The sequence below is a fragment of the Ciconia boyciana genome, chromosome 27 (genome assembly GCF_034638445.1).
Source record: "Ciconia boyciana chromosome 27, ASM3463844v1, whole genome shotgun sequence".
In the NCBI taxonomy this organism is placed as follows: Eukaryota; Metazoa; Chordata; class Aves; order Ciconiiformes; family Ciconiidae; genus Ciconia; species Ciconia boyciana.
Window position 1 is genome coordinate 959,539 of NC_132960.1, and position 22,950 is coordinate 982,488.

At 63.8% G+C, this 22,950-nt stretch overlaps 2 protein-coding genes and 2 non-coding genes across 8 annotated transcripts; all 4 read left to right on the forward strand.

Moving 5' to 3' along the window:
- Nucleotides 1-1,207: 1,207 nt before the first annotated feature.
- KANSL2 (KAT8 regulatory NSL complex subunit 2) lies at nt 1,208-13,646 on the forward strand. Of its 4 annotated transcripts, none has more exons than XM_072847286.1 (10): nt 1,208-1,240; nt 2,252-2,513; nt 3,477-3,655; nt 4,265-4,379; nt 4,816-4,983; nt 6,150-6,312; nt 7,108-7,204; nt 9,878-10,131; nt 11,908-12,144; nt 13,062-13,646. In XM_072847286.1, the coding sequence occupies exons 2-10, from the start codon at nt 2,263-2,265 to the stop codon at nt 13,188-13,190; spliced, it is 1,593 nt and encodes a 530-aa protein (XP_072703387.1). In that variant the 5' UTR covers nt 1,208-1,240; nt 2,252-2,262; the 3' UTR covers nt 13,191-13,646. The 4 variants fall into 4 exon arrangements, with proteins under 4 accessions (XP_072703387.1, XP_072703388.1, XP_072703385.1 ...); XM_072847287.1 differs by having other exon boundaries at nt 2,255-2,513; XM_072847284.1 differs by lacking the exon at nt 1,208-1,240 and adding an exon at nt 1,897-2,034 and having other exon boundaries at nt 2,255-2,513.
- LOC140644595 (small nucleolar RNA SNORA2/SNORA34 family) lies at nt 7,294-7,422 on the forward strand. Its single transcript, XR_012039807.1, has one exon. It is a non-coding gene; the product is annotated as a small nucleolar RNA SNORA2/SNORA34 family (small nucleolar RNA).
- On the forward strand, nt 12,857-12,985 carry LOC140644596 (small nucleolar RNA SNORA2/SNORA34 family). The gene has a single exon (XR_012039808.1). It is a non-coding gene; the product is annotated as a small nucleolar RNA SNORA2/SNORA34 family (small nucleolar RNA).
- Nucleotides 13,647-14,210: 564 nt separating the features above from the next.
- NCKAP5L (NCK associated protein 5 like) lies at nt 14,211-22,547 on the forward strand. 2 transcript variants are annotated; one of them, XM_072847303.1, is made up of 13 exons: nt 14,211-14,331; nt 17,291-17,332; nt 17,421-17,528; nt 17,984-18,052; nt 18,160-18,198; nt 18,281-18,400; nt 18,492-18,605; nt 19,106-20,847; nt 20,926-21,079; nt 21,184-21,262; nt 21,353-21,646; nt 21,820-21,959; nt 22,078-22,547. In XM_072847303.1, exons 3-13 carry the CDS (start codon nt 17,427-17,429, stop codon nt 22,312-22,314), a joined length of 3,090 nt encoding a protein of 1,029 aa, XP_072703404.1. In that variant the 5' UTR covers nt 14,211-14,331; nt 17,291-17,332; nt 17,421-17,426; the 3' UTR covers nt 22,315-22,547. The 2 variants fall into 2 exon arrangements, with proteins under 2 accessions (XP_072703404.1, XP_072703403.1); XM_072847302.1 differs by lacking the exon at nt 14,211-14,331 and adding an exon at nt 16,747-16,840.
- The last annotated feature ends 403 nt before the right edge of the window (nt 22,548-22,950 follow it).

Genomic DNA, 22,950 nt, shown 5'->3' on the forward strand with positions numbered 1-22,950 from the left:
TGGCGTTGAACAGCCAGGGTGAGGTGATGGATTGAGGGCGCTTGGCCCAGGGCCTACCCCCCGCCATGGCTTCTTTTTGGGGGGAGAGAGTCCAGAGGAGCTGCCCGTGGCCGGCAGGAACAAGCGCTGCTGAGCGAGGGGCTTGTACGTGGGCTCGGATTGTGCCCAAAGGCAGAGCAGCCCCGTGCTGGGTAATGCTGTGGGTGATGCCGCTGGCACGTGGAGAGCCAGGTTTAGGCGTGAAATGCGTTGGTGGACTCGGTCCGTGGCTGCGCGGGGGTCGATCTGGAGAGGAGCAGTGTGGTGCGTTCCCAGCTGGGATGCAGGATGAGAGCGTGCAGGGTGGCTGGCTGGAAGGGTCACCGTGCCCGGGGCAGCTCTTCCAGGGGATCTCATCGGCACATGGCTGGAAACAGCTTTTACCGTGAGCTCAGCGCTGGGCCGGGGCAGCTGCCTGAATTTTGGTTGAATGTTTCAAAAAAGCCGATTCCCTTTGTTCTGAGACTTCGCTTTTCCAACCTTTAATAAATGTACTGTCTCCATATGGTTTTTGTGAAACTCTTGTTCTACATCAAGCTTGTTTTTAAGAACAACCAGTGCTGCTGACCCTCGCCAGTGCCTCTGCCCTCGGTAACCCACCCCCTGCGGTTTTGGGTACGGTTTTTATGTTTTCAGGCTCCCACCAAAGGCCCGTCCCTCGCTTCCCCCCACTGCTCTTGGAGCCTCTCTTGGTGGCTGGGCTGGCTGCTCCCGGGTTGTCGGGCTTTGCGGTGAATCGCTCCTCCTTCCCTTTCCGTTAATCAGCGGGGAGCAACGTCTATCTGCAGCTGTCCCGGGAAACCGGGAGGGGATGGGGTAGAGCCGGGGGGGGCTCTTGGCCCCCGGCCGGTGCCCTGGGACCAAGCCAGTGTCCCTGGGGCTACCGGGAGCTTCTGCCTTCCCGGAGCCAAAGCACAAACCCGCTCCTGTCTCCCCTCCCTCGCTCGGGGCTGGCAAACCCACGGGCTCCCCGGTCCCCGCCGTGCGCCCCCGGTCCCGCCGCGCCCACGTGTCGGCTTCCCGCCGCGCCGCCCTCACGTGACTCCCGGGGGCGTGGCTAGTCCCTGCGGAGTGACGGCGGGCTCAACCAACCGCGTGCGGCACCGCCCCCGCGCCCGCCGCGGATTGGCGGTCGGGAGGGCCAGTGAAGTGGCGGGGCGGGCGTGTGGCGAGGCAGCAGGGAGGCCGGGGCGGCAGCGAGGTAAGATGGCGGCGGCGGCGCCCGCCCTGACCGGGGCCCGCGCAGCCCTTCACCGCGACACCTGCGCGCTCCCCCGGGGCCCCTCCGCCCCGCACCGGCCGGGGGGGCGGTTCCCTCCGCCGCCCTCCGCTCTGGCAGCGCTGTTTGGGCTTCCCTCGGGAGCGCCCCTCACGCCCGCCGCCCGCGGACAAAATGGCGGCGCCGGGGGTGGCCGGGCGGCGCGACTGCGCATGCGCGGGACCTGGGCGCGGAGCGGGTGGCCGAACACGTGCGTGGGGGGGAGAGGGGCCTGGACCGGGATGGACCGGGAGCGGGGATGGGCACCGGCAGCAGGGGCCACGCACTGAGGAGCCGTATGGGGGGGTGTACTGGGAGGAGGGGTCCTGCACTGGTGCCGGACTGGGCAGTGTGGAGTTAGTGAAGCTGCCCACGGGGAGGAGGGGGTGCGGGGCTGGGGTGAGCACTGGGCCTGTGGGAAGCATGGAGGGGCGAGGTTGGGAGATTGTGCCCGCTGAGGAAGAGGCCGTGAGCTGGGGGACAGGCGATGCCATGAAGGGATGGGGTTTGTATTGGGCGTTATGGGGTTGGTGGGCTGTGGTTGGAAGGGAGGGTCGTCCCCTGGGAGGGTTTGGAGCTGTGGGATTTGTGTGCGGGGAGGAAAGGGTCCTGCACTGGGGTGGTGGGGGTACGGGGGTACCTCTGGGACGTGCGTCCCCCCCTGGCTGCAATGCTGGCAGGCAGCGGCACTTGTTATGCCCACACCTTGGCGTGGATGTTGCTGCTTGGTAGCTCAGGTGAGTGAGGTTTATTTCGTTCTGTGCAGAAATGGGGTTGCTGCAAAGCTAAAAGTTTCCTCAGACATTGGAAGAAGTGTCTCTATAGGAGCAACTTCAACTCCCGCCTGTTCAAGGGGGTCAAAGAGTTTTATTCGGATCCGTTAGCAGATGCTGCTCCTCTTTCTTTTTATCTGTAGTTTGCTTCGTTTCTGTTAACCGGTCTGCATCTCTCCAGCAGGTGTTGGCATGAACAGAATTCGGATCCATGTTTTGCCATCAAGCCGAGGACGCCTTACTCCCGTGCCGCGGCCTCAGGAGCCTCTGTCATGTGCCTTCACCCACCGCCAGTGCTCCCAGCCACGGCTGGAGGGGCAGGAGTTTTGCATTAAGCACATTCTTGAAGACAGGAGTGCCCCTTTCAAGCAGTGCAGCTACGTTTCAACCAAGAACGGAAAGCGGTGTCCCAACGCTGCGCCCAAATCAGAGAAGAAGGATGGGTGAGTACCTCTGTCTCTTGGTTCTCCAGTTCTGTACCATACAGAATTAAGCAGGAGAAGGTCCTTCTTCTGATTCAGCTGCTGCACTTACGTTACCTCAGACAAGTGGCTCCCTCTTTCTGAAGCATTTTTAAGCTAGAAAAAGACGCTGTGAGTGCTGGACACTGCGTGGAGTTGTCTCGGTCCTGCAGGACTGTGGGGCTGCTGCCCTCTGCCATCGGAAGGTGGCTGCAGTGATCCAGGTCCTTTGTAAGAGCTGTACATGCACCCACGTGGTGCTGTACCTCTGCTCAGCTCAGCCCAGCCCAGCAAATTTAACTTGCTGTTGTCTGTGCTTACGGATAATCCTCAGCTCAGATGCTCTGGTCGTGTGTTGTGTGGAGTTGATGACGTGGTTGTGCTTCTTGTTCTCTGATGCGTATAAAATGTTCTGACTGCTATGGATGGAAGGGCCTAGAACAGCTATCGACATTCAGTAAGCACGTCAGCAGAGCGCAGTTTCCCTTACAGGAGCATTGACCCGTGTTTCATTCTCAGAGGTTATGGGAATGTGGACACTGGTAGTCTTCATTCTGCCCTTGGTCCCTCTGTGATAAAAAGGATCCATCCGATGCGGGCCCGTGTGCTCTGTTTGGAAACTGAGAGTCCAGTGTGAACGTTTGGAAAGAGAAGAGCTCACCTCAGTGGCTTTAAGTAAAAGCTCTTTTCTCTCCCTGCTGCTGTGCCATGTGGCTGCTGGCTCCAGTGCCAGAGGTGGCATTTCAGCGATGGTGGGTGGTCTGTGAGCCACCCGGGGCTCTCTGGCATTTCCGAGCTGTACCTGCAGCCAGCAGCTCTCTCTGTGAGAGAGCTGTGGAGGGGATGTGCTTTCCAGGTACCAGGGAACGTTTCTCACTCTATCGCTTGTTCATTTTGCTGGCTGAGGGCTTGGAGTTGTAACGAACTTGTGATTTATTCCCGCAGCACGTCGTTCTGTGCGGAGCATGCCCGTAGGAACACTCTGGCGCTCCAAGCTCAGATGAAGAAGTCCAATCCTGGGCCTGTAAGCGAGACTCTCCTTTGCCAGCTTAGCTCTTATGCCAAAACAGAGCTGGGCTCCCAGACCGCAGAGAGCAGCCGCAGCGAAGCCAGTCGGATCCTAGGTAAGAATTGAAAGCAAAAACCAGTGAGAGAGGACCTGGAGTTCTCCGTTCTGTGTGGAAATGCCAAGAATATAACTTCTTAAATCCAGTGAAAAAAAGATCCCAGGGGTCTGTGGGTAAAAGATTGCGTTCTACAAACCCTGGCATGTCTTGCCTGCCACTGACTGTAGACAGGTCACGCTGCCAGACCAAAATCCTGCAGGTTTTCTTCCCTTGCCTTTGCAGAGCAGAAACGTTAGCTAGCTTCCCTCTTTGCTGGGTTAGTCTGTAGCGGTGCCTGTCAAACGCTGGCTCAGTGCTGAGCTTCCCATCTCACAGGGTCGCTCGGTGCGGCCAGCCGGCAGTTCACAGTTCCTAGGTAGGCAGGAGCGTCGCTCCACGGGAGCTGTGTATTTTGGCTGCGCTGAGTTGGTGGGTTTCCTGTTGTTCCATGTCACTTGCTCACACTGTGCTGGGGAGGAGACGTCTCTCCTGGCAAGAGGCAGAGCTGGTTCACCTCCATGCGGCAGTGGAGCCGAGCTCCCAGGGTCCCCGGCTGCCCTGTGCTGGAGCAGCGAGCGCTGGGACGTAGGGCAGTGTCCTGTCGCTCAGGGTGACTTGTCTTTTCAGATGAGGACAGCTGGAGTGATGGCGAACAGGACCCTATCACAGTGGACCAGACGTGGCGAGGGGACCCGGACAGCGAGGCTGACAGCATCGATAGCGACCAGGAGGATCCCTTGAAGTAAGTTTGATGCTGGTGGCTGCAGGCTGCTTACACGCGTGTAGCGTGCAGAGCGTTCTGAGCTCAGTGTGGTACCAGAGGAGATGGCGGTTGTATTAAAGAGGTGACGTTATTAACGGTGTTGCAGTTGGACTTTGCGCCTTGGTGAGTTGCTAGGTGTGAATGCTCGTAAGTCTTGGACCTGGTGGTTCTTCTGGGAAGTATTTGATGGTCATCCTCTTTCAGTGTGGAGTGGTCCATTCAGCAGCAGTCTCTGGGTGATCTCTTAAATTAAAAATAAATCTGTAAACATCAGTATTTCTGCTCGTCACCCATTGATCTGTCTAATCCAGCCCTGCTCAGCCCGTGTTTCTGATAACGTCCGTGTCATTTGGTCAGGAGAAGAGCCCTGAGGGACCCTTAGAAACTTCACCCTGTTTGTGTGGGTGTTTTTCAGACATGCCGGTGTATACACAGCTGAGGAGGTGGCTTTGATCATGCGAGAGAAGCTGATCCGCCTGCAGTCTCTCTACATCGACCAGTTCAAACGTCTCCAGCACCTTCTGAAGGAGAAGAAGCGCCGATACCTGCACAGCCGCAAGGGAGAACATGAAGCCATAGGCAAGTACTGGTACAGGTAGTCACTGATCCGTACTCCTCTGGCTGAGGGCACAGCGCTTCTCTAAAACACATGCAGAACTCTGCATTAAAAAAAATGGGGGTGTTTGCCCTTTGTAGAAGCGGATTTCAGAGCAGTGCTGTCTCGGTAGGGGTGAGAATTAGCGTAGGACTGAAACGCAGTTAGAGAAGGTATTTCTGTGGCTGGCCTTATGCCTGGAGATTGGTATCATTTGGGTTAGAAAGGTTGCCGGATTTCTTTGCTCTTCAAAGTTTGCAGTGTTTTCAGGAAACGAGACTACAAAGTTAATTCTGAAGCAAAAGTTCTTTTGTACGGGATTTCCTGTTTTTGGTTTTATAAACAAAAAATTTATTCATCTGCAAGGTCCTGTCTGTATCAGCAGAAGTTTGTTTCAGTTGTTACACCAGTTCTACTGTAATGACATATTCCTTCTTCATACAGATGCAACTTTCCCTTGCAAAAGCACTTCTGCCTCGGTTGGATTTCTCCCTGTACAGAACGTGCTCTCAGAAGCAGGAGTTCATAGTTCAGCAGAGGCAGAACTGGGTTTTATAACGGGTTGCAAGTATTGCAGGGCAAAGAATGCTTTCCCTAGCATAGTCTTATAATAGCTCATCCTGGAAAATGGCATAATACGGCTCGGTCTCAAATAAAAATAACTGGAAGTTTGGTACATAACAATTTTGTAGAACTCTTTTTAGCAAACCAGTAATAGAAAAGCAGATCCCCAGCGTTGCCGTGTAATTACAGCTGGGAGTGCTTACTGGAAGCTTCCAGAACTTGCACAGGAGCAAGCTGAAATTTGACAGACTTCTATTCTGCTTGCAGAAATCACAATAGACTTTTGAGTGGCCAAATTATTTTAAAATAGACGCTTAAAAATATTCAGTCAGCTCCTCGTGTGCACTGAGCAGTTGGGATAAGTTTTGGGATGGAGTCTGCTTTGTCATCCTCTTCTGTAACTGAAAGATGTGCTTCCTGTTTATACGTGCAACTCTCACTGCTCGTTCGCTCCGTGTGTTGACATCTGTGTCATTAGTTAGCTGTTGGAGCTCTCGACGGCTGATTTTGGCTCTTGATACCAAAAAAAGTGGAAGGATGTGGCAGGTGGAGTGGTATTTTCTGACCCTTCCCTCGCTCCCCGCAGGCAGCAGCCTTCTGACAGGCCCAGAGGGGCTGATGGCCAAGGAGCGTGAGAACCTGAAGCGCCTGAAGTGCCTGCGCCGCTACCGGCAGCGCTACGGCGTGGAGGCCCTGCTCCACCGGCAGCTGAAGGAGCGCAGGATGCTGGCGACTGATGGTGCTGCCCAGCAGGTGCGTCCAGCAGCTCGGGGACTGGGTACGGCTGGAGTTTCAGCCTCGCTTGGAAGCTGGGTCTCTCCTCTCGTCCCTTCCTGGGAGCGATTCCCAGGCCAGGTCCGCTTTGACCATGCCGGGTTGCCCCTTGTAACACCCTTTCTGCAAGGACATAAAGATCCGGTCCTGGCCAGCACCCTCAGTATCCACAATTGGCTGGAACATTGGGTGTTCCTAGAGTCGTTTTAAATGGGCACCAACTGCAAAAGTTAAAGTGTGGAGTTGGAGAATTTTCCCTTTTGAAAGGGAGGGCTCAGTACAAGGTAGCCTGACTTTCATCACTGAAAAACGTGTGGAAAATACTCCTTCCTATGGTGGTGAAACTCAGACCTATAGTGGTGAAACCCAGACTCCTCCTAGACCCAAAGGCAGGCCCCTTGCATCACACATGAAACTAAAATTGAAGCTGTGTGCAGCCATTTCTTTGTAACCATTTTAAAATTCAAAGCATTCACTTAACTGACTTCTGAAAGTTGAAAGAGAAGTCTGAGAAACCTCGTTCTTTGAGACATATTTCTGAGGTGAAGTTCTTCCTATTGAAATCGAGTCGTGCTTTATTATCTCAGCTCTGTTTAATAAAAGCTTGAACGGGAAGGAACTAATGAGGAGCGAGGCTCTGCTGGAGTGGAATTGAGAGTTTGGTCTTGGCGTGTTTTGAAAGCGGGATGCAAGTGTTGTATAGCCGAGGGGGTTTCTCTGGAACAGAGCCAGGCGACTCCAGCGCGGCTCTGAGCTCTGCTCTTGGACTTGCAGGCGCACACCACCCGCTCCAGCCAGAGGTGCTTGGCCTTTGTCGACGACGTGCGATGCTCCAACCAGTCCCTCCCGATGACCAGGCACTGCCTTACGCGTATCCTTTGATCTGCCTGCGCTGCCTTGGGCTGCGCTCCTGACTGTTTGCTGGCAGTTTGAAGTGCGTCTGATCCTCCTTTTTTCTCTTTGGCCCTAAATCAAGGCCACCGGTTTGCCGTAGCCGTTGGTTTCAAGCAGGAGCCCAGAGGAAATGTCTCCCGGTCTGTTGGCGCTCCCGTCCCCGTGGAACGGCCAATTCGTGTGGGAGCGACAAAAAGCTGGGCTTGCCCTCGCCTCTGCCCGGGCAGGTCCTGCTGCAGCCTTCCTGTGGTATACTGGCCGATCCAGAGCATCCGAACAGGGTGGCTAGTTCACTTGGAAGCGACAAGGGAACCTCACGAAGCCTGAGGGAGGCATGAGATGGTTTCTGGCTGTGTGTAAGGGGGGTAGAAGGAAGTCTGCTCTCGGCTTGGCTACGGGTGCTGGGTGCCAACAGCCATCCTGAGCAGGCTCTGTGGGCTCTCAGTGTGAGTCCTGCTGTGAGGGATGTTTGTAGGAAAGGGTGTCTGAGTGCTGAAGCATGTGCTCAGTGATTTTTGGGAGGACCTGAATGAGGGTGTAATTCCTAGCCTGTTTGGGGCTGCCACGGGTCAGCTCAGTCTCCTTTTACCCCTTGAAAGCTTTGCACCCGTCTGTGTGAAGAGCCTCGAGCTGTTCGACCTCCTAAAACAGCCTCGGCTTTTTGAGGGCCAGGACTGAAATTTCCACTGGGATTCCCCCAGCTCAGAGATCACCGCCCCAACATGGGATCCATGAACCGAGCATTGCCCTGGGTGCGTCTGCACAGCTCTCGTCTAAGTGGGATTGGGTGGATGTGTCCGGGAGGAGGTTTGGATCGTGTCGGAGCTGCGTTAGCAGCTGATGCTGGTGTGAGTCAGGAGAAGCTCCGGCGTTGGGTCCCAGAGCAGAGCTGGCAGCCAGGGGGAGGATGAGCTCTTCGTTTTGTTTGAGCTCTTCGTTTTGTTTTGTTAGTGAAGTTGGCAGACTCGACTCCAGCTATGCGCAGGGAGCAGCCCGGGGAGCAGGAAGCTGCCTTTGTTTCTCTCTAGTGATCTTATACTTCAAAATAAAGACAGGATAAATACCTATAAAACGGTTTGAGCAAGTTGCTGTTTGCAGCTGGCTCACGTTGAGCAGGGCAGGCCGAGAAGGGAGTGGAAAAAGCGAGGTTTGATTTCCTTACGTCTGAGCTGTCAGCTGACTTTCACTGACACAAACAAGATTTTACTTTGGTTAGCCCCGCTGAGCCGATAACATCTGCAGTCTGCTCTGCTTTGTGCATTGTCAGGAGGCTCTTGGGCTTTGTTTGCTTTTCAGGAGCTGGATTGTTTGTGACAATGCATTAAAGGGACCGAACCCAGCTGGGCTGTTGAGCTCCGGGTGGAGCGTGTGTTTTTGTCATCTTGGCAATCCATGCTTTTTGGCTACCAATAAAGTCAGTGCTTGATCTGGGAGTCATTCAGAGAGATTAAAATCTGGTTTCCCCACCCTGCTGTTCATACAGAGACGCTTTCCTCGCCACATCTGCCCTTGAGTGTCTGAGAGATCTGGCTCCTCTGGGCTGTGCTCCGTACCGTTGCTGCTAGCACAGATCACGGGCTCCCCATGGCCTGCCGGGAAGTCGTATCGGCGTGTTCACGGCTGCCTCAGTGCAGGGAGGAGAGGAGGAAAGGATAAATCTGAAACCTAGATGGCTTAAGAAACTGGGTTAAACTTGGTGCCTTTTGCCAGTTTATGTGGGTTTGGAAGTTTGGGGTTTTTTTTCCTCTCCCACACTGCACTGTGTGAAGAGGAAACTGCGGCGTGAACCCCACAAACATGGAGAGCAGCTGGGCATTTGGGTTTGATATTGAGGTATCTGACCTGAAAGACTTGATCCGTGCCTGAAATCTGCTTTGGCCCCAGCTCCTGATTGTGTCACCAAGTGAGCAGAGCGAGGCACAGTCTCCACGCAGGTGACGATCTCAGCTGGTCCTTGCAGCAGTAAATAGAAACTTCACGACCGTCGGTAAGGCGTTTATGCAGGCCCTCGTGCAGCCTCAGTGGTGGGTCCGTCTGTAGTTTCGCAGGGCTCTTGGAAGAGGATGGGATTTGGTCTGTAGCTACTCTCTGCTGGTGGATTGCTCTGCAAGCGCGATGCAATTGGAGCAGAGTTTCTGTTTGTGATTAAAGGCAGGAAATCCCATTTACACCTCTGGCAGGAATAGGTTTTCCATTGGGAAGGAAAATGCACTGGGAAGATAGAAATACCGGAACTAAACTCCTGGCTGTGGAAAAAGCATTGTGTGTGCTCGTATCTCTGCTGCGTGTTAGATGTTAAGGCTAGTGCGGATGCCTTTTAAATGGATGTCTGCAAATAAAAGTAAGCCTGTGCATTTGTAATATCTTCCATCTGAGGATCTGCGAGTGCTTTACAGGGATCCAGCTACATCTCCCAGCCCCCACTGGGTGGCTGTCACTGTTGTCCCCGTTTTCCATCATGCAAGTAACGTCACCCACATCGCCGGGCAGTCGGGGTGCAACTCTGGAGTCTGGACTTGGAGAAATGTGTGGCGTTTTTAACACCGTTTGCCTGAGGGTGGTGGGTGAGTGGGGAGCCTTTATGCCTCTGGATGCGTGTCTGTCTGTAGCTTGTCTGCTGTGCAGGTTTCCCTTGACCACATCTTCCCAGACATCTGTCAGGACACTAATCAGACTCTGTTTAAACCGTGTCACGGCTCTGAGGAAATACCCTGCAACAAGCCAGTTCCCGTGAGCCTCTCCGAGGATCCGTGCTGCCCGCTCCATCTCCACTTGCCTCCGCAGATGTACGTACCCGAGCAGGTCCTGGCTGTCCCTGAGGAGCTGGAAGCTGCCCCCACGGACCTGTACTTGAGCGCTGCTGAGCTCCAGCCCACGGAGAGCTTGCCCCTGGAGTTCAGCGATGTAAGTTGTGCAGTGTGCTTTAGGCCGTGGTGTGCAAGCAACGTGTCCTGCAGAAAAGCTTCCCCTGGATATCGCTGTTTTCATTACACGCCGTGAAGTCACACTGAAATACTCGTGGAGCGGGCTGCAGTGCAGCAGACCCGGTGCTCTCTGTGTGGAGCACGCATGGATGTCACGTAAATCGCTACCTCCCCAGCACAGATAATGTAGAATTATTTTTATTCTTCCTGGCTTGGGGAAGGAGAGTCTCTTGAAAAATGTGCAGGAATGCAAAAGGTTTGGGAGATGTTTGTTTCTGTAGGGTTGGTGACTGCTCCTTTAGAAGAGCTGTGCTCTCATTTAAATCCGTATTTAGGGGCTTTTTAAAAAGAGGATTTTTTTTTTTCCCCCTCTTCTCTCCCGTGAGGGATACATAAGGTTTTTAATCCCCAGATTATTCTGATGTCCTGCATGCATGTTAAGCCTACATGCTTAAAATCTTCTGAAATTTGTTTAAACAAAAAAATACCGTGGTCAGTTGGAGCTGCTCCTCTGAACGAGGCGTCACTTGCTTTAGTATTTGGATGCCCCTGAGGTTCTTGAGCACTTCTATCAGGAGGCAAATCTCGTAACCACTTTAGAGTTTGCCGATGGAGGAGGGATCGCCCAGCAGCTGTGGAATCCCAGGGATGGCAGCAGCCACAACGTTAACACGGGAGAGCGAGTGCTGCTGCTGTGGGGTCAGGCTGGGCCCAGCACCCCCGGGGTCGCGGGAATGTTCCCCCTGCCTTCGGTGGGCATTGGACCAGATCCCGGCCCTCCTTCCTGCGGGGCAGGGCCGGCACGCTGCTCTCTGTGAAAACAGCCTTTGTGGGAGGTGGGGTTTTTTCCAGGTCAGAAATGAAAAACGTAACTGTTTCTCTCCCCCAGCCTGTCCTTTGAGAGGGTCCCCCACTCTGTGTGGGGTTTTTGGGTATTTCAGGCAGGAACCTGGGTGCCTTGCTGCTACCCCGAGCCGTGCGTGGATGTAACTGCAGACGCTCTGCGAGAGCCCTCCGTCCTCGGCTCGGAGGGATTCGGAGCTACAGCAGCATACGGCTGTGTAGGGCGTCTGTGTTCTCTCTCACGTCATGCTAGGCTGGTAAAGTGCCACTCGTGAGTTGCAGGCATCTCGCCTTGATGTCAAACACCCTCCAAAGCCAAAACAAATCCCGTCCTCTAACAATAGCCTCGCAGGAATCCCAGCCTCTCGCGTCAGCGGGGTTATCCACGCACGCAGCCGACGGCAGCGAGCAGGGCGGATGGAGGAGTAAGCCAGAGACCGTCAGCTCCAATACGTTGTGTCAGGGCAAGCAAAGAGGGTTGTGTGAAATCGTGGGAGAGGGGCGACTGCTCCGGGTGTCCCCAGGAGGGCAGGATCGGACCCTTTCAGAGCCCTCCTGGCTGCTGCGAGGATGCTTCTGGGGCAGCACGTCACGCTGGGCTCTGGACCTCGTGCCCTACGCCTTGTTTTCAGTGGGAGTGCAGCACTGCCAGCCCGGATCGTGCCGTTTCTGGAGGAGGAGGCCCCCGTAGTTGCATTCCCAGCTGCCGAGGCTGGGGGTCCTGGTAGCACGGTGCCCCCTGCTCTGCCTTCCTCCTCCTGTGCCCATAAAGCAGCGGAGCGGCCTGCTGCCTGCTCCCGCCCCGCTCGAGGGGGTAGCGGGGAAGGGCTGCGAGCACTCATGCTTCTGTCTCCCGCAGTGCTCCTCGGGCCCCCTCCTGCTGATGAGCCGCTCCCGGTGTTTTCTCTCCTAGGACTTGGACGTGGTGGGCGACGGCATGCAGTGCCCCCCGTCCCCTCTGCTCTTTGATCCTTCTGTGGCCCTCGATCAGTCCCTCAGAGACGTTGCCGAGGCCCCCATAGACATCCTGGCCCTGGAGGAGCCCTCCCACCCAGGCCTCCCTCCGCAGATGGTGCCGACGGACAGAGGAAGCTCCTCTGCCCACGTCTTTTCCCCGGCCGCCGAGCCTCCGGCCGAGCTGCCTGCGCAGGTACAGCCGGGAGAGCGCGGCGGGGGCTCCCAGCAGCAGCACAGCTCCTGCTCGGGGTGAACCGCCACCCCTGCGGCTCTGCAGGCAGCTGCAGGCTGTGTCTTCCCGGGGTCACAAGTCCCCATTTGCCCTCCTGCCATGCGGCCAGGCCCTCGGGGTGGGGGTTTGCTCTCCCATGCAGCGGAGTTCGGACCCGTGCTACACCCGTGGTCTGGATGATATTAGGAGCGTTGGGGTGGGAGCCAGAGCCTGTCCCCGGGGGAGCGGCGGAGGACGGGCAGTCTCCTCTTCTCCGTGGGTGGCTCGGTGCCACCCTCTTCCTGTGTGTGGGATGGGTGTCGCGGGAGCTGTCTGGGACGCAGCGGGCATGTCTCGCAGACCGGGGACTACCTCCTGTGGGAAGCCCGTTTTCTCCCATCTGGGGATTTTAAGGGGAGCTGTCATCTTCTGGGCAAAGGGCTTCTGCTTTCTCCTTCTTTTGAGACTTTTTTCACTGCAACTCGCTCCTCTTGTGTCCCACCCGGAGCCCGTGGCTCGCTCAGGACGTGCCCGCAGGGTGTCGTCTTTGGAGATGTCCTCGGACGCCCCGTCCTGCATCCCGTCACCTCTCCCACCCTGTCCCTGCAGCCGAGGAGTCCTCGCGCTGCCTCTCTCCCCTGATGGGAGCCGAGTGTTGGGGTGGGGGGACCCCAGCCCTGGCACACGCACCCCGCAGGCCCTGAATGAAGACCACCGGTTTGCCGTAGCCGTTGGTTTCAAGCAGGAGCCCAGAGGAAATGTCTCCCGGTCTGTTGGCGCTCCCGTCCCCATGGAACGGCCAATTCGCGTGGGAGCGACAGTCGCCTGGGCTTGCCCTCGCCTCTGCCCGGGCAGGTCCCGCTGCAGCCGGCCCACCGTGCCTTTTCTGTCCCCAACAGAGTCACTTGCCCATGGCAGTGTGCCGGCCGGGGCCCAGGGACGACAGGCGGCCGGAGGAAGCCGCCTCCTCCGCCCAGGCCCGTGGAGCGGCCGCCAACGGGAGCCTGGAGCCGGCGTCCGTGAGCTGAGCGCGGCAGCACGCAGTGTCTCTACCCTCCCTTGTGCATCCCAGTCGTGGCGGAGCTCGGCAGTGGGACACGTGCGGAAAACCTGCGGGCGCCAGTGTCCTTTGCCCAGCGCCCGGCTGAGCCGCAGCTCCGGCTCCTCTGCCGGCGTCATTCCTGGAGCGGCGGGGGCTGGAACCCCGGAGTGGGGACCCCAGATCCTCCTTCCCCCGGCTCTGCCTGCCCCCGCTGCGGGGGGCCCTGCGTGGCCGGGCTGGCCAGGGGAAAAGACGTAGAGGGACTCGGGGAAAGGACGGGGTGGCTCTCCACGCTCACCGGAGTTGGGGGGCCCTTTGCCGTGGGGCCCCCGGAGGGGCTGCGAGGTGGGCCCTGGAAGGTTTGCAGTCTGGGGAGGAGGTTCCCTCCCGTGGGTAACCCACCCACCCCCCCCCACCCCCCCAATAAAGCGCTGGAGATGGGTCTCGAGTGTCCCCTGTGTCCTGCGGCGAGGGTGGGCTGGGATGGTGGTGGAAGAGCTGAAGCACGGAGCAGCCGCTGCTGTCCCGGGGGGTGCCCCGGGGTGACGAACGTCCCCCCCGGGGAGGGGTGACCCCTCTGCTCCCCGAGGGGGGACCCCCTGCCCCGCCTGGGCTGTCGCTCCCGTACTTCGGGCCTTCGCACCGCGGAGCTCGGCGGCTGCAGCGGGGGGGACCCAGCAGAGCCGGGGTGGGCCGAGCCCGTGCGGGCCCCGGGGGGCGCGGGGGGGGCCGGGCTGCTCGGTACCGAATCCCCGCGGGGGGCGGGGAGCCGGGGCCCGTGTCCGCCGTGCCCGGTCCGGGGACACCGGTTCCCTCTCGGGCAGCTGCAGGGATCACGGGGTGGGGGTGGGGGGCACCGTGCCGGGGGGGGGGGCGAGCCCGGCCCCGGGGGAGGGATGCGGCGGCGGCGGCGGCACCGGGACACCCGCACCCGCCGTCCCCGCCGCCCCGGGACCCCCCCGCCGCCCCCGGGCGCGGATTGGCGGCGGCGGGGGCGCAGGGCGGAGCCGGCCCGGTGGAGCCATGACATCACCGCCGCCGCCGCCGGGCCAGCCCCGGCCTCAGCCCCGGTCCCGGCCCCGGTCCCGGCCATGCCGCCCCGCGCCGCCGCCCCGCCGTAGCCCCCGGTGAGTCCGGCCGCGCCGCGGCGGGAGGGCGGGCGGGGAGCGGCGGGGGGGGGGTCCCGGGGGAAGTCGGGCCGCAGCTCGGGGGCACCGGCAGCCCCGCGGTGCGGAGGGGGGGGGGTCCCCCCGCTGCCGCCGGGCACCGGAACGTGTCGCGGGGGGGGCGGGGGGAGGGCCCGGGCGGCGGGGCCGGGGGTGCCCCGGGGGAAGCGGCGCGGGGTGTCCCCGCCGGTCCCCCGTATGTCCCCGGCGCATCCCGGCTGTCCCCCCTGCGTGTCCCCGCTGTCCCCGGGCTGTTGTCCCCAGAACATCCCATGTGCCCTCAGCGCATCCCGGCTGTCCCCGGTGTGTCCCCGCTGTCCCCTGCTACGTCCAGGCTCTCTCCCCGCTGTGTCCTGCCTGTTCCTGGTGTGTCCCCAGTGTCCCCAGTGCATCCTGGCTGTCCCTGGTGTGTCCCCCCACTGTCCTCCATCCCACCCGCCGGTCCCCACTGTCCCTGGTACATCCCGGCTGTCCCCCATGTGTCTCTGCTGTCCCCACTGCGTCCTGGCTGTCCCCAGTGTCCCCATTGCATCCTGGCTGTCCCTGGTATGGCCCCAGTGTCCCCACTGCATCCTGGCTGTCCCTGGCGTGTCCCTGGTGAGTCCCAGCTGTCCTCGATGTGTCCCTGCTACCCCAAGGCTGTTTCTCCAGCACATCCCATTTGTCCCTGGTGCATCCCCGCTGTCCCTGGGCTGTCCCCCCTGTTCCCAGCGCATCGCCACTGTCCCTGGGCTGTCCCCCCTGTCCCTGGTGCATCCCCGCTGTCCCTGGGCTGTCCCCCCACTGTCCCCATTGTGTCCTGGCTGCCCCAAGAGCAGCCCAGCCTCTGCAGCCCAGCAGGATTGGGGACACTCAGGGCTGTCACCCCATGTCCCCGGGCTTGAGGTGGGGACCCTGGCGTGGGGCAGGCCAAGGCCAGCCCGTCACAGCCATGCCATGGGACGATGGCCCGGGCGCAGGGGACCGTTCCCTGCCGCGCTGGCATGTCCACAGCCGCGTGGTTTGGGCACGTGCTGTGTCCCCGCCGTGCCTGGGGCGGCGGGTGCGAGAGGCTGCTGTCCCTCGGCCCAGGGTGACCTGGGGGAACCGGGAAGGGGGACACGGGCTCCGGGTGCCCCTGGCTCTGCTGGAGCTGCGTCCCCCTCCCCACAGGGACCCTTGTGCTGCCCTCGTGGGGCCCCATGCTGGGGGAGGGGACGGCCACACCGTCCATCTGTCGGGGCCCCCCCGGCCATCCCCCGCCGGCGGGGCCTGGGGGGGCCGCGGGCTGCTCTTCCCCTCCAGACGGAGCCTCACTTCCCCCCGTGACGCAGCCGGAGCCGCCGGCCCCAGGGCCGCTTCCTGCGCCGGGGGCAGCGTGAGGGGGGCCCACGTGCCCACAGGCCACCCCGGGGACCCACCTCGGTTTGCTGCCGGCCCCGTGGGCTGCAGGGGGACAGGGACAGCACGTGCGAGGTCCGGCCACGTGTACCGGCGAGGGTGCACAGTGCATGGTGCCAGTGGGGTCCTACGGTGTGTGGCCAAGGTCACGCAGCCCATCGGGTTGGGGACGGCCGGCTCGGGGCTTGGTGGGGACGCGGGGAGCATCCCACAGCCCCTCTCTGTGCCCGTCCCCGCTGCGCCGAGCAGGGCTGTAAATACCGGCGCTCCGGTTATTTTTGCCACTGTCGTGTTGGGTGGGAGAAGGCGGCAAGAGTTTGCTCTGGGGCCATCCGGTGGCCCCCAGTGCTCCCACCCGTGGGGCAGCCATGCGGGGTCCCCGGCCGGGGACAGGGCTGTCACGAGCTCTGCACGCGCCCCGACCTCGCCTGCTTCCAGTGACCTCCCTCTTGGCCTCGTCACCTCCATCACCCCCGGTCCCCTCCGGTTCCCCCTGTGCCGCTGAACCCCCCGCCGGGGCGCTGGGCATTGCCACCGTGGGCTCTGGGTGAGCCGGGGCCACGTGGCCCCGTGTGAACCCCGACCCCTGCCTGGCTCCTGGGGTGCGGGGTGGGGGGCCACGGCCTGGACCCGCGGCACGGCTCCGTGCCCGGAGCCCCGGGGCCCTCCCCGAAGGGTGCCCAGGCTCCTGGGGGTCCCTCTCCAAAGGTGCCCCAGGGGGGTCCGTCTCCGTGGGGTGCCCTGTGCCCCCAGGGGTGCCCGGTGCCACATGGGGAGGCCTGGTGCTTCCTCTCCCGGGCTGCCCGGTGTGCCGGTGCCGCCTCTCCCGGGGGTCCCCGGTGCCCCGGCCCGCCCGTGCCGGCTCCCCGGTGCTCCCTGCCCGGGGCTGGCGCTGGCGGAGCCGCGCACCGGGGGCGGTGGCGGCGGCCCCGGCTCCTCCCCGGCCGCGACGGGAAGGCGGAGCCGGGCCGCCGCCGCCTCCCAACAATAGCGCGGCCGGGCCGGGGAGGGATGGAGCCGCCGCCGCCGCCGGGACCGGCCCCGGGGCCGCGCTGAGCGGGGACGGGCGGCGCCGCCGGGAGCCCCGGGCGTGAGTGCGCGGCGGGGGCGGGGGCGGGAGCGCGGCGTGGGGGGGCCAGGGACGGGGCCCGGTGCCCGGTGCTCGGGGCCGGCCCCTGTTCCGGCGCGCACGGGGCTGAGCGGCGCGGGGAGGCACCGGCAGCGGCACCGGCGGTGGGGGAGCCCCGGGGAAGCGGGGTGTCCGGCACCGGAGCTACAGCTGGGGGGGCCGTCTGCACCCCGGGGGTCCCGTGCACCCGGTGCCGCGCATCCCGGTGCCCCGGTGCCGGTCCCGGGGGTGCTGCGCATCCCGGTGCCCCGGGGCTGGTGCTGGTCCCAGGGTCTCTGCACACTCCGGGAAGGGACATGGGGGGCTGGGCTGCGGGAGGGGTCCCGGTGGCTCCGGTGCCGGTGGGGTCGGGGCTCGGCCCCAGGCCCCCCCGAGGCTCCGTCCCCCCCTCAGCCCTCTTCTCCGCTGCAGGTGACACCGCGGAGGGACAGGGCTGGGGACGTCCTGAGCGAGGTAAGGGGGGTCCTGGCAGTGCTGCGGGGCTGGGGGACACCGGGCAGGGGCCAGCAGGGACCCCGGCCTGATGCGTGTCCCCCTGCAGCCAGCGATGTCGGAGAGCGTGGCCGAGGCGCCGGGAGATGGGAGCCCCACGGCGCTCGGTGAGACGGGCACCAGCCATGAGCTCCTGCAGCGGCTGCGGGAGCTGGAGGTATGGCGAGGGCCGGCAACCAGGGCCGCCGAGAGCTGGGACCACCAGGCACCCGTGGCTCGTGCCACTGGGCAGCCATGGCCACCAGAAACTAGGGCCACCAGGGCTGCCGTGGCCACCAGGCAGCCGTGGCCATTTCCTTCGGGCAGCCGTGGCCAGTACTACTGTGCAGCCATGGCCACCATACAGCCGTGGCCACTGCCATCATGCAGCCAGTGCTACCAGGCAGCCGTGGCCGGTGCCACGGAGCCAGCGGCCCAGACGCCACGGTGGGTGGCAGCACTTCCCTGCTTTCCATGGCCCTCGTGTGCCACCACTCCTGGGGCAGTCCCATCCCTCCATGTGTGGCCAGGGTCCCACCAGGCAGAGGAGGGGTCCCCTGGGTGCCATGGGGGGGGTCCAGGCGCCCGTGCCCCTCTACCGTGTCCCCTGAGCCGTCCCCGCTCTGTCCCCAGGCGGAGAACTCGGCCCTGGCCCAGGCCAACGAGAACCAACGGGAGACGTACGAGCGCTGCCTGGACGAGGTACCGGGGGGGGGGGGCACGTGGCACACGTGTGCACATGCGTGTGCCAGGGCACGGGGCTGCGTGTGCCCTCGCAGCCCACCCAGGCCCCCGCCTCTGCTCCCCAGGTCGCCAACCATGTGGTGCAGGCGCTGCTCAACCAGAAGGTGGGTGTCGGGGGGTGATGGGGGGCTGGAGGGGGACTGGGGGGGTCCCAGCTGATGCCCCCCTCCCTCCCGCTCTGGCCAGGACCTGCGTGAGGAATGCATCAAGCTGAAGAAACGGGTCTTCGACCTGGAGCGCCAGAACCAGGCGCTGAGCGACCTCTTCCAGCAGAAGCTGCAGCTCTCGGCCGGATCCCTGCCCCAGGTGCGGCCGGGGCTGTGTCGGTGCTGGGGGGGGGGGGTGTCATGGGGCAGAACCCCCCCAAAGCTTAACCCAGCATCTCCCTCCTCTCCAGCTGCCGCTGCACCCGGTGCCGGTGCCGCCGGACGCCCCGGCCAGCCCCCAGCTGGGCTCTGCTGAGCAGCCGCCCCCCGTGCTGCCCCCCGCCCGCTGTGTCCCCCCGCAGGAGGTGGGTACCGGTGTCTCCGAACCCCCCTGCTCCAGTGTCCCCCTCTCCGGGCTGTGGCATCCCCCTCCCCAAGCTCATGCAATTGCCTTTACCAAGCCTGCAGCGTCCCCAAGCCTGTGGTACCCTGCTTTCCAGGCCCGTGGAGTCCTCTCCTCTGTCCCCTTCCCCAGGTCCATGGTGTCCCCATCCCTGAGCCTGTGGCATCACCCTTTCCAAGCCCGGCTGCCCACAGTGTCCCTGACCCTGAGCCTGTGGTGTCCCCTTCTCCGGGTCCCTGGCATCCTCCCTCTGAGCCCCTCCGCCTGTGATGTCCCCAGCTCCAATCCCCTTTGTCTCCAGTGTCCCCGTCCCCAACCCCACTGCGTCCCTCTCTCCGTCCCCTCCACCTGTGACGTCCCCAGGGCATCCCCCTCTCCCAGCCCCACCACCCCAGCCCCAGCACGGTGCCACGGGGCTCAGCACCGGGTGCCGGTGGGGTGAATGGTGCCCGGTCCCTGCAGGTGACCCCGTCAGCGCCGTCGGGCAGCCCCGGGCTCAGCCCCGGTGCCCCCCCCCTGGACGCCCTCTCCCCCTTCTTCAAGAAGAAAGCCCAGATCCTGGAGGTGCTGCGCAAGCTGGAGGAGACGGACCCGCTGCTGGGGCCCTCCCCAGCCTCCCCTGGCTCCCCCGAGCCCTGCGCCGCCCCCGGCTGGACCCCCTGCCCGCTGCGGGGGCCGGGGGCTGCGGGGGGGTGGCGGGGGGCCGAGGGCAGCCCCTGCTCCTCGCCGGAGGAGGTTGCACCGCCGCGGGGTGCCCTGCTCAGCGCCTTGGCCGAGCGGCTGCTGCGGGGCGAGGGGGGGTGCTGCCGGCGCAACGGCGAAGCCCCTGGGGGCCCCCCCCGGCAGCGGCACGGTGAGCACCCCGCTTTCCTGGGGCTCTACGCCCCTGGCGAGGAGAGCCCCGAGGGGGGCTTCGCCCCGCTCTTGCCTGGGGGGGACGCCAACCCCCTGCCCTCCCCCCCCAAGGTGCTCAAGCTGCCACCCCCCCCCGGGGCGCTGCGCCTCAGTCCCCAGCTCGCCCGCGCCTCCAAGATCCCCTGCCGCGGCGGCAACGCCGAGGCCTCGCCGGCACTCAGCCACCGCGCCTCCCCCGATGCCCCCCCAGAGCCCGGCTCCCCTGAGCCCCCCGCTTTCCCCCTGCCACGCACCTACGAGGCAGCTGAGCAGCCCCCCGGACCACCGGGCCCCCCCGGGAGCGGGGAGCGGGCGGCCGCCTCCCCCTCGGGCGCCCGCTGCGGCACGGGGGGCTCAGCGCCCTCCCGCCGCCCCGGCAAGAAGCCCCCTGAGCCGGGCTACCTGCCCTTCAAGGAGCGCCTGGCTGCCCTGGGCAAGCTGCGGGGGGCCGAGGGCCGCGAGCCCCCCGGCCCGGGGCGGCCCGAGCGAGGCCACGGCGCCGAGCCGCGGCCCCCTCCCCGGGGGGGTTTGGGGGGCAGCCTGAAGCACCCTGAGCCAGCGCACGGCGGGGAGCCCCTGGCCCGCTGCTACTCCTCCGGCTCCATGGGCGAGCCCGGCAAGGCGGGGGGCAAGGGACGCCCTGCCAGTGGCAGGACCCCACCGCGGGCCCCCCCAGCGCCCCCCGCCAAGGCTGCCCGCAGCCCCCACGGCAGCCCCACCAAGCTGCCCACCAAGGCGGGTGCTGGCAAAGCCGGGACGCCACGGGGCGAGGAGCCGGCGGGTGCCAAGGCAGCGGGGGTCCCCCGTAAAACACCGCCGGCCCCCGAGCCCCCTGGCACGGGGCCGCCATCGGGCGCTGCCGGGCATTCGGCCATCGAGGAAAAGGTGATGAAGGGCATCGAGGAGAACGTGCTGCGGCTGCAGGGGCAGGAGCGGGCGCCGGTGGGCGAAGCCAAGGGGAAGGCGGCTGGTGGCTTGGCCAGCTGGTTCGGGCTGCGGCGCAGCAAGCTGCCGGCCCTGAGCCGTCGCGGCGATGGCAGCCGTGGCCGGGAGTGGGCCGGGACGCCGGCTCCCCTGCGCCGGGAGGTCAAGTTGGCCGCTCGCAAGCTGGAAGCCGAGAGCCTCAACATCTCGAAGCTGATGGAGAAGGCGGAGGATCTGCGCAAGGCGCTGCGGGAGGAGCACGCCTTTCTGCAGGGGCTGGCGCTGGAGAAGGGGCGCCCGCGTGGGCCCCCCCGCGGCCCCGGCCACCTCCCGGTGATGTACCAGGAGGTGACGGCCGAGACCTTCATGCAGCAGCTGCTCGACAGGTCAGCGGTGGGCCGGGGGGGTGGGCATGAGGGTGGTGGGTGCCCCCACAGCCCACCCTGACGCGGCGTCGTCCCCAGGGTGGACGGGAAGGACGTGCCCTACGAGAGCCGCCTGGAGCACAAGCGGGAGCTGCACGACCTTCGCCGGGTCCCCCCCGATGCCAAAGACCCCCGGCTCTGCCGCCCGCCCCGCAATGGCATCGTAGGGCACCTGCGGGAGCCCCCCGACAAGGTGAGGACCCCCCCCCCATCACCACCACCGGCCGGGTGCCCTATCTGGGGTGGGGTGGGGTGGGGGACACCCCGTGGCCACTCACCCTCTCCCTCCTGCTGCAGGTGCCCGACGTGGGGCTCCGGGACGAGCTGCCATCAGACGAGAGCTTGTCCGAGTCGGGGACGTCGCAGCACTTCGCCGGTGAGGGGGTGCCGGGAGGGGAGGGATATGGCGGGGAGGGGGCCACCGGGGTGGACCCCCTGGCACTGACGTCTCCGCCTGTGCCGGCAGCCTGCGGGTCGCTGACGCGGACGCTGGACAGTGGGATCGGGACCTTCCCGCCACCCGACTACGGGGGGGTCCCGGCCAAGAGCACCCCCAAACCACGGGGCCGCCCTGAGCCGCTGCCCGGTGCCGTACCGGCGCGGCCGCCTGCCATCACCAAAGTGCCGCGCAAGGCCCGGACGCTGGAGCGGGAGGTGCCCAGCGCGGAGGAGCTGCTGGTGGCTGGCAAACACCGGAGCGCCCCGGCGTGCCGCCCGCCAGCCCCCCCCGGCCCGCACGGCCACCGCGCCGGTCCCCAAGGTCGGTGTCCTGCCGTGCTGTGTGCCACGGGCGTGCAAGGCCCCGGTGATGGTGCCGGGTGGGCACCCAATGCTTGTGCAAGGGTGCACGTGCATCTGGTGGGGAGGTGGGGGTGGTGGCGGGAGGGGGGGCCCTGCAGGCCAGCACTGACCCCCCCCACCCTTTTCCCGCAGACGCCAGTGACGATGCCGGGAAGCCGCGGCGCGTCCAGCAGAGCAAGAACTGGACTTTCCCCAACGCCAAAGCCTGCGGCACTGCCGACCCCTTCCTCTCCCCCCCCGGGGGGCTGGAGGGGCTGCACTGTCCCACACTGGTAAGGGGGGGGGGGGGAGGGCTATGGGACCACCCCCCCCAGCCCTGGGCTGTAACTGGCATCGGCACGGAGCGGGGGACAGAGTGACACCCCCCCCCACCCCGCTGTCCCTCCCCAGGCACCTGCGTGCAGCCCGGCGGGACATCGAGGGGCGTCCCCGGAGGCCCCCCCGCCGCTGCCCCCCACCCTGAGCGCCAGCAGCAGCCGGACGCCCAGTGCCTCGGACGTGGGGGACGAGGGCAGCACGGAGGCCCGGTCGCGGGACGGGGGACACGGCCCCCCGGGGCTGGAGCACTCCGAGTCGCTCAGCGACTCCCTCTACGACAGCCTCTCCTCCTGCGGCAGCCAGGGCTGAGCCCCCCCGGCCGCACTCGCACGTCTTCCGCCCGTGTCCCCCCCACCCCACCCCGCTGCTCCCCGCTTCCCCAGCCCCGGTCTGGGGGTGCTGCCCGGGGCGGGGGGGGTCCCGGTGCCCCGTCCCCCCTGCGCCCGGCTCTCTCTGATGGTGCTATCGCAGTGTACAGCCCCCGCCGCCGGGTTTTTAACTCAATAAAGCCGCCCTCCCCCGGTTTATTTATACATGTTATTGTGCAGCCGCTGTCGTCTCTGCGTCGGCCGCATCCTGCCCGAGGCAGGGAGGGAGGGAGGGGGCCGAGAGGTTCAAGTCTGAGCGTTTTATTGAATCATCCTGGTGTACAAAGAGGCGACGGCGGGATTGGGAGAGCTCGGAATCAAAACACCTTCGTCCCCGCGGCCGCGCCGGACGGCTCACCCGGCAGATCCGTTTTCTTTTCCGTTGTATTTCTTGGCACTGGTGCTAAAGGAGAGGCTCCTTCGTTGAGTTTGGCTTCAGGGGGTCCCACCACCACCCCCCACCCCCCCCCAGCCTGCATGGGGGGGCCCACGGCTGCCGGGGTGGGGGGATAACGCCCCGGCTGCTGGCACAAGGGTGCAGCGGGGAGGTGGAGAAACCTCAACAGAAAGCTCACGT